General features: G+C 42.3%; 1 protein-coding gene across 1 annotated transcript; it reads right to left on the bottom strand.

The window, feature by feature from the left end:
- Positions 1-483: 483 nt before the first annotated feature.
- LOC137914502 (gamma-adducin-like) lies at positions 484-14,436 on the bottom strand. Its single transcript, XM_068758039.1, has 14 exons — positions 14,257-14,436; positions 13,183-13,327; positions 11,753-11,904; positions 10,680-10,760; positions 9,520-9,669; positions 9,168-9,311; positions 8,771-8,869; positions 7,403-7,576; positions 5,582-5,842; positions 5,279-5,395; positions 4,768-4,857; positions 3,606-3,729; positions 929-1,021; positions 484-810 (listed from the first exon to the last, which is right to left on the bottom strand). The coding sequence occupies exons 1-14, from the start codon at positions 14,434-14,436 to the stop codon at positions 572-574; spliced, it is 2,049 nt and encodes a 682-aa protein (XP_068614140.1). The 3' UTR covers positions 484-571.
- Positions 14,437-14,663: the final 227 nt, after the last annotated feature.

Genomic DNA, 14,663 nt, shown 5'->3' with positions numbered 1-14,663 from the left:
CCGTAACTATCAAACACTACATTGTAATACCTATAGTCAACATGTATTATTACGAGATAATAAAACTGTGAATAAGTTCAGATACAAATCGTACTAATTACAAGGATAAACATGGCTGCTGTTACACTACTAGTGTGATTGTTAGATTTTAAAATTGTGAAAACAACTTTCTTACCTTTCAGTATACATTCAACAATGAACTTGTGCAATAAGAAAACAAAAACTAAATAAGGCTATCTGATGTTTTCATAACCGTAGCAACCATGTCCAGTCTTGTGATTTCCACTTCAAACCCCATTAAAAATATGGGTAATAACAACTACAAATATGCAGTTTTTGTATTCGCCTCTCATTAGATTGGATTTTGCTGAGCCCTTCAGGAGTGGTTAATCATAAATTCTCAAAGGAAATAATTTTTTGTTGTTGTTGAGAATGAGTGAAGATGTGTAACAACACAGGTCTAGGAGACTTGTCTTAAATCACTTCCCTCAATAAGCTGGAAATTTAGAGCACAATTTAGAACTTCACCTAATAAAAGCTAATCATTTTCTCTTTTTTGTAGGTAACACCCTCAGGCTTCAGTGTTTTCTTTCTCATCCTTCTTCTTCTTGCTCTTTTTCAAGAATGAAGGTGTGCGGAACTTAGTTTTCTTTTTCTTCGGGGACTTGGTTGGAATCTCATGGGTCTGATCCTCCCTTGATGAGATGGAGATTTCCACCGTTTCCGAGGTGCTCAAGCTCAGCTTGGATACCGCGATGCTCAGATCCTCCTCCAGCTCTTCCGAGTGGTCTTTTCCATTAGGAATTGTGTCTGTCAAGAGATGAAACCAAGTCAGTGAAGCGGGATGTGCATTAAAACTGCAACAGACAGGGTTGCAAAAAAAAAAAAAAAATAATAGCAGAGGGACATAAAACTCAGAAACAATTACCGTGTTTAGCCGGTGTCATTAAGGGGGAAAGGGAGAGGGAGATAGTGGAGCCATCAAACGTTATCTCATCAGCATCAGTGGCATCATCGTCTTCTGTAAAAAGAAAAAACATCTAAGCCATCAAACATCAGGCATTTATCAAAGACACTGACTTTCAGAGTTATCCTCAATGCTCACAGAAGCAACGAGGCGAGTTCATTTATACACACCATTCAGACACAAGTCACTTCAACACGATTTACAGGGGTATAGAAGGAATTGAAGATAAGACGGTCAGGCCAATTAATAAGACATTACGCATTGAGATAGTTAAAAACAAGACGCTAGTATACCAGTATGACTGCAAATAAAAGACAATAAAAATAAAATGAGAAGAGGAGCAGATAAACAGATCGAAATATCGGGATTTCCAGGCGAGCTTCCGTAAAGAGTGTTTAGCGCTGATTTCAATGAGCTGATCTTTTGGTGCTCAGGCAGAAAGTAAAAAAAAAAAAAAATGCTTCTCCTTTCTGATTCCGGATTGATTGATAAAAGAGTAAGTAACATATACAGTATATTTTGGACCAAAACCATTTAGTGCTTTATAAACCAGTAGTAGGATTTTTAACTATATCCTTCTGGCACACAGGATATAAATTGAGTGATCTGATTGGAGTAATGTGCTCTAGTTCCTTGCTGCCGGAGAAGCTGTAGCATCGACTTGTAAAGACACTATTACAATAATAAAGCCTAATGAGAGGAGAAAACAGAATGAACAAGTGTTACTGAGACAGAAATCCTTTAATGTTGCTATAGTTGAAGGTGCTAAAAGACTGCCAGAGTAATTGTCTTGACGTGGCCATTGAAATGCACGCCTGTGTCCATAATTACGGAAAGATTTATGGCTTCATCAGTGGATTTTGGCATTATTGAGTCGAGGTGAGCTTTGACATTTAATCTTTCTTCTTTGAGGGCAAACAATTAATTTCACCATATTATCTGTATAGAATGCATTCTTTAGGTGTATTAAGTAACTATAATGGACTGAATTTGTGTAGTGATGCTGTTACATTACTAGCAGTTAGCTACAGTCATGCTAGCTACTATTTGAGGTTAAATCTTTCACACAGCAGTGCTTTGAGTTAAATGCTGATGTGTTCATACCAACAATAACAGGACTAAATATCGCCCACTGATATTTCGCATCTGGAATAGTAATCATGTTCAATACCTTATTTTACAGTGTTAGCTCAGTCTGCTAATTAGTGCTCAGCACAATGTACCAATGCAGCTAATGAATGCTAATGTTATTTTTGTAACAGGTTTTGAGTCATGAAAGTAATTTCCATGTACATCATGTTGGCAATATGCCAACATGATGCGTTTATTTACGAGGCTGCGGAGAAAATGTGAGAAAATATTTGACTGCTTTATTTAAAAGACAAAATTCCAAAAGAGCACGTTTCTAAATTAATGTCTTTAAAAGAGTGTGTGTGTGTGTGTGTGTGTGTGGGGGGGGGGGGCACCTCCTTGGCTTCACAATAATCGACTGCAGACACAGTGCAAAGTCCACATACAGTTACTGAGGTAAACAGCCACGGGTGTAACTGGATCCGGATCCTACTATGCTGTAGTCGTGGCTTTGTAGAGGATACGTAGCAGTTTCATTAGTCGTTCGATCCAATTTAGAACTAACGATTTTAAAGCATATTAAAATTATATACACAAAGATAACAGTAGCCAGAACTGATATGAACTCACTGATTAATTTAAGAGCAGTTCTCAGTACCCATCCCTGCACGAATCTACACAAGAGCACCAGAGAACAGATCACCATCAAGCTTCTTCCTCAGGAAATGATATCTGTTCAAAATTTGTACTCAATCCATTACTTGTCGAGATTATCTGGAGGCGCGTGAAACCGGGCTGCATTGCCACCTAGAGAGTGATGCTGCTTGCACGGAAAAGAAAAACATGGAATCTTGCACTGGTTTCATAACTTTCCTACATTCTGTTTATTTATTAGCTGACACATTACTGTGACAGTGAAAAACAAAAGGTGCTACTCTAATACATAGCTGTCGACATGCTTCCCTCCTACACTCGTCACAAATATGAGCTGTGTGACAAGACTAGCAGCCCTGCAGCTCATCTCCCTGTCCCTGTGAGCTGATTCCACATCTCAGAGGAAGATCGAAGCGATAGGCATCTTTTTTTATCATGTTGGCATTTTTTGCAGGAATATTCTTATTAATGTTAAAGTATATTCCAATGTTTCTTTTAGACAGGAAACAAGAAATCTAATTAACTGCATGATCTATAAGGTAATGTATAGCCACTAAATCAATACTCAGATATTGAAGTCATTGCAATTTACATATTTCTTAATGTGTCCCTTTCAAATGAGTAATTCTTCAGAAATCTACACTTATCAGATCCTGAAGACTGATTTTCCAGTTTCTTCCTGGTGTTACTTGGTGAAGCCAGACATCACCGTTAGCCCTTCAGATTAATTTTTCTCTGCATCATCAGTTTCTTTAATAACCTCTATGATCCCAAAGGATTAATTCATAACGACATGCCCCCCCAAACTACATGGGATTATGTCTGATGTGATTTTTGTTCTAAATCCAATGTGGATGAGATAGAATAGAAACGTTCCATGCCTCCAGAGAGTAACGGTGCATTGTAAGATTACCTTCTTGGCCTTGCTGTTTTCTTTCTACCGTGTTCCGGTATTCCTGCAGCTCCTTCTGTGTCAGATTATTGAAAGGGTTAGGAGGAAGAGAGCGGGTGTACGCCTCATCCTCAATGATGAAAGCCTGATTGAAAAAGAAAAAAAAAACACGACAGTCAACAGATACAGTACATTCTGCATTGTAATTGACTCACATGGAACAATACATTGAGTTTTTTTCCCAAAGATATTGAAAGAAAACCATGATTTTGTAAGTGGAATACTCAAATCTTTATCCCCTTTTTTGGAAAAGTAGCTACATTTATGGTTTATTTCAAAAAAGACATTTTATAATAATAAATAATGGAATCAGTAAAGATATTTTGCTTTTATCCAGTTATGGATCACATTATCCTCTGGGATAAAAATCAATGACGTTTTTTTGAGTAGTAACAGAAGATAGATTTCAGCAACAGGACATTGGACGGGAATTTATTATTGGGTTACTGTATCTGGTGTAAAACTGGATTACAAGAAATTTATTTTAGAAGCACTTTTTGGCTGTACCTACATTTTTTGAAAATTCTTCTACATCCAAACAGGAATCAGTAAAATGCCCTGACAAAGATCTCCTCCCTGTGCACTTACAGCCCACAACATAAAGCACAGCAAGCTAGCTAGTGCAGTGCTATGCTAACATGCTAGCTTGACGGCTATCAGCACGGCAGAGTAGCCACACTCTCCATTTTCTTACGTGTGAACAGAAGGTAATCTGATAGTCGGGATAACAATGACGGGCCGAGAGGAATGTGTTGCTGCAGCAGCGAGGCGCTAACCAACGCAGTAACACGAAGACTCATGCGTTTTAATGATCGGTGTCTGGGCCTATCAAAAACACTGTGCATTGATTCACACTTACTGTTGGTCTCCAGCATGCTAACAGTTTTAGCTTTTTAGTATTGGAGTTTGGTTGTCTTTCGTCATACAAGACTTTTTTTAAATCTTTTCTTTTATTCGGACATTTTGTTGTTGTTGATGAAGTTACTCACTGGCAGGACAAATAAAATGTTGCAACAAATTTGTGGTGATTGTTCTTCGTGTTTGTGAGCTGCAACGTTTTACAAAATGTGCCTTATCAAATTCTGTAAATGAATCTGCACCGCGCCGATGTCAGTATACTTACTGGTCCTGGGATGGTGTCCACAACAATGCCTGAGAGCAACTGAGATTTTGGTCCTGGGGTCATCTGGTCCCCCCTGTGTTGCTCTTTTATCTAAATATGTGCACACCAACAAAATCATATTAAAGAATCAACCATCAGCATCTTTAACATTTGTTGCTCAAATCTGCATCAATATACTGAAATACACAAATTTCTGTTTGTGAAACACATTTTTGTGTGTGTGATCTGATGGACTATAATCATGGTGCAGTGACCTAATTTAGCTGTTTTAAGGTAGAAAGGGGGGGTTACAAACACAAAACTACCACTAATGTGCAGAAGAGATAACAGAGATAATGGGCTTTGAGTGGTCTCCTACAATTTTAGCTATACATCCAGGCGGGTATGATTTTATATCCTAATTTTGGATGCTGATCCAGATCTGGTTTCTGTAAAACATTGCCCAATCTTGGCTTGATGCAGCTATACGCTCTAATGAAACCACATGTAAAAAAATGTTGCTTTAACTCACCCGGTTCCTCTTATCCTGAACCTCTGTCGGATCAGTGTTGAGTGGGACAAACTGGTTGGGGTCCTCAATCTTTATTGGTGTGCCAATTTTGTTCCCTGGCTGTGAAGACTTCATCCACTGAGACGAAAACAAACAAATAAATAACTCCCAAGATTTTAAACATGCATCCATCAAACTGACCACAAGGGAGCAGTCTAACACAAAGGAAGGGGTTCCCAGCATCACTACTTCCTTCAGTGGCCAAAACAATGGGGGGGGGTTATACAAATTTCTTTCTTGGTGAAAATGTGGAAATTAACGCACCATGGTTTTAGTCCTGGGGCTGACGTCCCCGCTGGGTGAAGGTTCAGGAACATTGACCTTCAAGTAGCTGTTGGGCGAGTTGAGCCACCGAGTCCTTTCTCTCTGCTGTTTCTGCATCATAAACTTGAAAGGACTTTGCAGAGCCGCCTCGATGTCGTCCTGCGGGACGGCTGACACCGTGGCGGGGATCTCCACGTCATTCTTAGAGCGAGGCTTTTCTCGCACGATGGGGTTCCTGTAAGAGTAGCCTGTTCTGTATCCCTAGAAGGTCACACAATGACACACCATAGTTGAGATTGATGGCTTGATTGATTATTTTGCAATGTTCTTCATTATTTCCAGCATAAAGCATCAGAAATGCACAGGCCACCCTGCGCCTTTAAATACAGCTTCTTCTCAGATGTGCTTCGTTTCAGAGGGAAAGCAAAGACTTTGGTCTAAAAGACTGTCATGAACAATACATCAAAAATATGAAAGCCAATGTGAAAACTGTTGGGAACCTGCACTACTAGAGTGCAGTCTGAGACCAGTGTACAACACTACAATCAAAAAAAGACACTTCCTTTCAAGCAATATGACAAGATGAACAAAAAGAGATCGACACGCAATCATCGGTCTTACAGTACAGCTCGATGTGCCACCAAGAGAAAAGTTAAATAATTGAGTGTCAAATGACTGGTTGTATTTTTTGGGGGTATACGCTGATGATCGTACATATTTATGGAAATGGCCGGTAAACAAATCATTTCTGTGTGTGACGTTGTGTAATATTTAAATAAATTCCTCTATACAAAAACTGTATGGGTACAACAGCACTACAACTTTGTTATTCAGAGTCAAAGAAGCCACGTCGAGCTAGGAAACAGAAGTAAGAGCACATTTATGAACCTACAATAATAACTATTGACTGACTGTGGGCTAATTTTACAATGTGAACATAGTTAATTATCCTCACGCTCACCCCCCATTTCATCTCCTTATTTTTGTTTGGAAAGTAAAGATTAGCTTTTAAAATGAATGTATTTACATACACATTTTTGCTCCCAACCTCCCACAAGCATCATCAGCTGTGAACGTTTTGGATTCTTTTTGAAATTGCTGTCATGTTTTCCAGTATGGACAGCAGACCTCAGAAGAAAAGGCCAGATTCGATTGCAGAATTGAGCACACTGCAGTCTTCACACTGAGCGAATGTGCAGTCCTTGCAGTGATAAGTGCCCTGCCAATGCCTCTCCGTCTGGAGGCTACGGTTGCGGGTGGGCGGGCTATGATCACACAGCGCTAACACAGCTGCAGGAACAGTGAGGAGCACTCAAATAGACCCAGTCCCCAACTACAGCGTCCAGAGAGTAGGCCAGGGCCTAACAAAGAGCTTATCGGCCTGTTAGTAGCAGAACATCTGAGAACACGCAGCCTTTTTAGTTAACAAGGAATTTAAAATAGCAGCGCATAGACGAGCAGCAGGCAAGCAAGAGGCTAGGTTTTTATCTGACTGCATTTTTTATTTGGTTTCATTTTTACAAGAACCGTGTAAAACTACTGAATGTATGCCGAAGACGTGGACGAGGTTTGGGCTGTGGACCAGGCTAGCGCAACAGAACTGCGTAGTTCTTTACTGACTGCGATACTAGGTAGACCAGTTTATGTAATTATAATGCAAAAATTGTTCACATGTACCATAGAACAATTACACAAATCCTTTCAGAGTAGATTAAAAATCTAGTTTCATGGTGTTCTCTAATCAGAGGCTTCCCGAGGAAGAACCAGAGACAGGAAACCCGAAGCACGATGGGTAAAGGGCACAGGTCAAGGTGCACTCACCAGGTTATCCAGCATCCTCATGAGGGACTCGAACTCGGCCTCACCCACTTTCCACTTGAGCTCGTTGTCCATCACCAGCCCAGCAGCGGCCACTCCGTGGGTCAAGGGTTTAAATTTCACCCTGTCCAGAAGGACCAGGTTGTCCACTCCACCTGAGCAACTCATAGCATTCACCTAAACAAAAGCACAGGGCGGTGACTTTATCAACTCATCAGTTCAGTTGTATAAGAGGTATTAATTTTGTACAAATCAACAACCGGTAACTCCCCCCCCACCCGTCGTACTTTTTTTTTTTCAATTTCAAAAATGACTTCAAAGTCTGTCTCCTCCATACCCAGCAGTTGTTAGTTGTTATGTCTGTTTCCAAACCATAGTCAGGACTAAAATGCATTTATTTCCCCCCCCAAGCAGGTCTGAAGTCAATTCATTCCTAAAGGATAACTCCGTTCACGTTTCCTGGAGTTACAACAATAAACAATAGACGAGGCTTTCCTTGGCGTAGAGACACTGAAGCATCTATTTACTGACAGCCTGTAGCCTGTTCATTTCCAGACGAGACTCTAATTTGCTGCTAACCTTTTCATCAGTTCGCATCACATTCACTGTCACATGCTTTTTCCCTCTCGCTCGCTCTTACACAACAACACACATTATACCTTGCCCTATTCACCAGTACGCTGCGCTTGAGGAATGCAAACTCAGCCTACCTCACTGATGTTTGTTTCAGAGTTAACTTTTTATCATGTGTCAAATGCATCATTACAGCAAAACACTCGAATGTTGGAAGAGCAGGTTTGGAGTGATTAGACCGAACAACACTCTGGAGAACTTGGCTGATGTGAATAAACAAACAAGGACAAACAGATAGTGTAAATCAGACAATATCAGCGGAGCCTAATCTTTATCAGCGTCCTGCAAAAACACAGCGATTGATCCGATTAAACAAAAAAAAAGAGCACATTGTTGTGTTCAACATGATGAACAAAGCTTCAAGCTACTACTTGGTAAAGCCCTATTTCAATACCTGAGCACACCGTTAATGACATTAGTTTCATGTTGTCAGATCAGATGTTATCACATTTCGTCTATTTTGGGTAGTAGGTAAATAATTTGTAACAAAATCTGACTACTAAATATAGTTATTTAAAACAGCTGATGAATACATAAAAAAAAAAAAAAAAAAGTAGAGTAGATGCCCCAGGATGAGCTGGTGTCTCATGCGGAATGTAACGCGCCTCTCACCTGTAGGCAGCTGAGATCGGCTCCAGCAGACCCGTGACACGCAAAGCAGATAAGCGGCTGTACAAGGTATGGTGTGTTTAGAGGAACGGTGCGATTTTACTCAGGTAGAGGCAGCATCAAGGATACCTGGATTTCACAAGCATGCTGTGAGTGGTACATGTAGTGAAAAGCCTCTTCGACCGTTTCTCCCAAAGCCAGCAGCCCATGATTCCTCAGCAGCATCACCTGAACAAAACAAACATTTGAGCTGCCTGATTCCTACTGTAAACACTAGCCCAACAATTGTATATACAATAAATGCATATCCACGCGACTGTAATCTCTATCATTAACAGATTTATAATTATTATATTGTCATCATTTTATGTTTCATGTTGCACGATCGCACCGAGGGTAATTCCTAGTCCGTGAATCGATTCTCATCCTAATTAACTGCAAATAAACTCACACAGTCGGTTCTGCACACAGTAAAACACAATAATCCCATGAGAAGTGAGACAATAATGGAATGGTTTGACGGTACCTTGGCAGCAGGGCCCAGAGCTTTCTGAAATTCCACCTTCTCCTCTTTATTTTCCAGGCTGCCATGGTAACCAAAGCAGCTCACGTCTCCCAGAAGCAAAGCCTCCTGGGAAATGGGCAGGAGTCCACATTTCATCGAGGACACCTGTTAACATGGGATAAAAGCCACGAAGCCTGTGACGCACCCACGTCTCGATAGAAGCGGAGTTCATCGCGTGCTGTCCATCTTTCAAACGAGGCTCAAAGGAAATGATGTCAGAGGCTGTCTGCAGCTAAATATCCAAGCATGGAAGCGGATGATTTTAGTCATAATATTTTTTCTCTCAATCGCAGCATGCCGGGGGCGTACTCACTGCAGCTGTAGCAGGGGTGTGTATGTGGATGATGCATCTCACGTCAGGGCGCATCGAGTAAATGGCAGCATGAGGAACAAACCCAAAGTGGTCGACGCCCATGTCAGTGCAACCCTGGTCCACCACCTCTCCAATTAAGTTTAGCTTCACCTACACACGGCAGGTCGTTTCAGAACACACATTCATACGTGTACACACGAAGCCCATAGGTAGTTATGACACGCATCAACGAGGCAGTCAACACTGATATCTCGCTTTTTCTTTCTTTCCCTGCAGCCTGGTGTTGTTGGGAATCTTGATGCATTCCTCTTTCTTCATGGTGCCGTTTACTGTGATTAGGTTCTCTGGTCTATGAGCTGAAGCTACCACAAAGCACTCGGTTTCCAGCACCACGTTTCAAAGTGGGAATCAGCTGAACTTGGTTAAGTTTGGCTGAAGATGTTTCACCTCTCATCCAAGAGGCTTCTTCGGTTGTAAATGGCTGCTAGAGTCAGGTGAGCTGTTTTGTTGAGCTGCACACAGGTGTAGCTGGGGGTTGTGGATTCAGGGGACAGAGGTTAGTACTGCATTGTGTGTTGCTGATAGATGGTGTTTTAATCTCCCTCCTCTGTTCGCAGATGGTTTCTCCAGTTTGAAAAAAATTGACTCTTCGTCTTTGCTCAAATGCAGAGCATTTCTGGGAGTTTTTTTTCCTGCTTTTCCCCTGCTGAGTTCATTAAAACAGCTGCACCCCATGAATCAGGGTAATTAGGATGCTCGAGAACAGCTTGGACTATTCGGAATGGTACAGAACGTTGGCATTTCCCCACAGACTGTGATAGTTTGCAAAGGGTAGGAATAATCTTTGGGCATGCCACTTTTTTATTCAAATATAACTAAAAGTTGAGAAATATTTCTTTCCACGACGATGACTCTTGAACATCGTATTACTGACGTCTGCGAGACGCGTGTTGGCTGAATTCTGTGCTGCAATATTGCATAGAACTAATAATGTTCCTTCGTTGCACATGACCCTGCACTAACACCTGCTAATGCAGCGCCTGATAATAAAACACCGATATTCCAAATGGCCAATCATATTTGCAAACCCACCCAATCGAGAGCGCAGCTTTTCACATGTTCCTGACGATGCAGGCGGAACACGCATCCGCTTTACTCACCAAATTTGCTGCTGTCGCTTCAGAAAAAGACAGACCCCGTGGGCTCATCAGAACATGGTCCTGTTCTTTATTAACGCGCACCTGAGACCAAGCAAAGACATTAATAAGACCCAAAGCGTTCGCATCAGGTATACAATAACTTCAATAGGAACAAAAGTCCTACATTCTGTTGCTAATAGAGATACAAGGATCAACGGATAAAGGCTAACCTCGGCTGTGATTGGCTGTTTGACTGGCATTAGTGCTCAACTGAAACGACTGAAAGGAAATAACAGCTCAAAAAGTCAAATTCACAGGCAGCCAGAATTGTTACGCTTCATTTCACACAATGCTCCGTCGAGTTACCAATTACTCGGACACTTCAACAGCTCTCCACTTTCTTATGAAGTCCAACTTGGTCATTTCCTAGTGTCGCTTGTTTTTCCACAGGCATAGGGTATGTGATAGGAGCTCATTTATCAGCTCCCTACCTTTCCTGTAATTGTTATATAGTTGGATTTTTGAAAATTCACTTCTTGGCCGACTCATAGTTACTGCATTGCACTGTCAACAATGTGCAATCGAAATGTTTGTTAAATCCCTACGGAAGTTTGTGAGACAGATATTTATCTACTTTTGATCAATATGATGCTTCTGCAGGATTAAATCTGCCATGAAAAGTGTTGAGAATGGACCAAATCACTAAAGCCAGGCAGGCTCTTTTTCTTTTTATTCCGAGTTAGCAGCAAGCCAGAGGATGCAGTAACGTTGCAGTACAGGAGTTAAAGCTCGCTACACTCTGGAAAACTCAAAAATCAGTGTGGTTTGATAAAACTTCCTTTCTAGGCGTTGTCCTTAGGGACAATCGCATCTTTACATCTTGACATCACGAGCGTTCGACACATACTTCAGTGGGACTTCCTGCTCTTGGGGAGCTGTACATACTCAGAAATGTGCCTTTTGAAACCTTCAGTAATACAAGGTTTATGAACAGAAAGAGGCATTCCCTGTTAGACCGACATAAAGATATGCCAGGCTTGTGTGACATCTATAAGCAGGTGTGTGGTGGATCGGGACGGCAAAGCCGTACTCACGGTAATGTAGGAGCTCGTAAAACGAGCCCACTGGAAGAGGTCAACGAGGCGATACAGGCTAGCCAGCCTGCAGCGACTTTGCTTCTCCCCTTTGGCAAAGGAGGGAGACTCGATGCCATGCAAGTCATTGACTGGGGCCACCATCCCAGCGCCTGTCACAAGACAGAATAGCATCTGTTACTCGTCATCCATCCATCCATCTAAACTAAACTAAGCTGCCTCTAGACGTCTGAGTCCAGCCACCCATGGTAGAATCTCATTTTGCCTGCTTCATCACACGATCTTCCAATCATTGACAAGATTTCAAGATCATAGCATTCCATTAATTCGTGACAACAACAACAAAAAGTCCCCAAATTTGTAGGGACCCTTTATCATTACACACACTGCTGTAAACAACTCCAATGTGCTCTAAAGATCAGGGCCCGATGATGCTAACAGTGCCACGTCATCTGCAACAACCAGAGATTCAATTCTATGGACACTCGCCTCACCCCAAAAACACCGTTACATCCCGTTCATGAGGAACACAAACAGGGTCAGAGGCAAGGGCAAACCTTGGAGCAGTCCAACACCTTCTGGGAATGTGCTTTTTCCTTTCCTTTCCTCTTTTTGTTTGGTTATAATGGAATCAAATTCCTCATAGCAACAGCTACGGTAGCTCATCTTCTCGTATCAGACCATCTCCGAGGCCACAAACCGCATGCAAAGTCTCATGACCTCCATGGCAAGCCTTCGAGGATCAAGTGTTTGTCCACGATTCCACACCCGGGACTGAGTCTGCATTGCTCCTCCTGACATGGGAGGTTCGACATCTGGTCGAAGCCTCCTCCTAAGCACCCTGGGATACGCTTACCCTTAAAGTGACATGGTTTGCCTCCACGGCATACAAAAAGACTGAACATCCGAGAGGCTGGGAATCTCCAAATAGGCCTTTCTCAGAATTACTAACAAGATACTGAAGGGTGTTTGGGAGCTGAAATTCCATATGAGGATTTAACGATAGAGGACCCCATCTTCTGAAGCCACTCTAGCTTCTTAAAGAGCAGATCTGCCTCAGCTACTTTAGACTTTCAAAAAGTTTACCATTTCTAAATGTACTCTGTAGAGACCCTCACTTTTTCAACCTCCCTGTAAATAGAGGGCAAATAGATTCTATGGACACAGTTAGCATTGCAAACGGCTGTATCTGATTACTAAATTGTCTTGAGGGCTCCTTAATAGAAACACAGTTGATAAGGAATGCTGTCAACAATTTTGCCTTTCCTGCTGTTTCAGGGATGCTGGGAGTCACAAGAGTCTGACAAATCAGCCTGTGACAAAGAAGGTATTCAGCACGCATACCGCTCAGAGGACACGCACCGAATACGAATCAGACCCGAGGGGAGATGGATGGAGACATTCTCGCACACAAATCCATTGCTACTCACTTATCGGTGAAGTCAGGGGACCAACCCCTCCCAAGGTGCTGGCCATGACCAAGTCAGCAATCTGCCTGAGAGCCAGGAGACCCGTAGGATTGTTGCCCTTCGTCACCTGGTCGTGAATCAGTCCTTCCAACTCATCTTTGAACACCTGCAGCAAAAGAATTGAAAGGACTTCATTCAGGATAAGGCGGGGGATGGTTAAAAAAGAAAAAGAAAGAAAAGCAGCATCTGCAAAGCTTTATTTAAGTGAGCGAGTCAAAGAAAAACCCTCATTCCATCAGTTCCTCACAAAATGTCAGGAAACACAGCATGTTTTCAGGAACTTTATTACAGCTATGCACAAATCAGGACGGCGTCACGCCACTAAAAGCCTCTTTGTTTATCTGTGAAAGAGACAGGGGGGGGGGGGGGGGTTGCATTAAACCTGACAATCATTTTCTTCCTCTCAGTGCAGTCTGTGAATCTTGAAACAGTAACATTTTCCTGTGCGCAGCTGAGCTCCGACATTCTGCTTCATCTGACTGTGGTTCCCATGGTGATGAGATGATCTGCACTTGTTGGGCCTGTTATGCAATTGCAGTTGAGTGTGGGCGTGCCTTATTTCTGTGCACTTCCATCGCTATGTGCTTCATCTAGCCACACTGAACGGCTCTTTATATTACACCGAGATCACTTCTCAGGTCGGTGCAGAATTACTGCAAAAACGCGACAATCTTTTTTTCATTGTTGCCTGAACACAGAGCCCAAGATGCCTTCAAATCCGCTTGTGTTTGCCCTCCTTCAGTCCAAATCCTAAAGATATAGATATTGTACAAGACTAAGACAATTGGGATATTCAGGATTTACCTCTAAAAATCCATAAATACATGTTGCGTAATAGCCAAACGTAATTAATAGCTGTGTATTTGCTTAAAGAGACAGAGAGAGAGGACTTTCTATGCAGTCTGCATGCTAACCTGATAACACCCACGCGCTTTCGTCTTATTCTAACGATGAAGAATGTCTCTCTGGCGTTGAACGTGCTGTTCGTGACTCATTTTCGAGGAGGCTACTTATAAGAAGCTGCTGGCTACACACCGGACTCTGCAGGATCTGGGTGACCCTCTTCTTATCCTCCATCATGTTGAAGTCCTGCCTCAGGTCGGGCGACACGGCCTTGCCGCGGAGGTAATCGTGGCCATTCTCGTCCTCGGTCCGGTTGCTGGACAGGGGCAGGGTGAGGGACCCCGCGATGGACTTCACCCCCACCAGACTCATGCCGTCTGCTGCACAGCTGTCCTTACTCTGGCCCTGGTGGAATAAAACGTCACATTCCGGCTGTCAAGGGAACACAAAAGATGCTGCGTGGATTCACCGGTGACTCATGTAATTACAGTGATGGAGACAAAGGCGAGGGGGAACAGGAACACTATTATTATTATTATTATTATAACGTTATGACTGATGCTGCTTTCTTTCAAGCGCGAAGCTGTTGCTGTGCAAGA

Source organism: Brachionichthys hirsutus, unplaced genomic scaffold (assembly GCF_040956055.1).
Source record: "Brachionichthys hirsutus isolate HB-005 unplaced genomic scaffold, CSIRO-AGI_Bhir_v1 contig_801, whole genome shotgun sequence".
NCBI classification, from domain to species: domain Eukaryota; kingdom Metazoa; phylum Chordata; class Actinopteri; order Lophiiformes; family Brachionichthyidae; genus Brachionichthys; species Brachionichthys hirsutus.
The sequence above is the reverse complement of the archived record's forward strand: the minus strand, read 5'-3'. Positions and strand labels throughout refer to the sequence as shown.

Excerpts from the sequence above, each read along its gene's own strand:
- LOC137914502 (XM_068758039.1), bottom strand. The coding sequence starts at position 14,436 with ATGAGTCTGGTGGGGGTGAAGTCCATCGCGGGGTCCCTCACCCTGCCC. Across the intron at positions 8,870-9,167 it reads CTCTGGGCCCTGCTGCCAAG|GTGATGCTGCTGAGGAATCA; the intron begins GTACCGTCAAAC and ends TGTTTTGTTCAG. Across the intron at positions 1,022-3,605 it reads AAAACAGCAAGGCCAAGAAG|AAGACGATGATGCCACTGAT; the intron begins GTAATCTTACAA and ends TTCTTTTTACAG.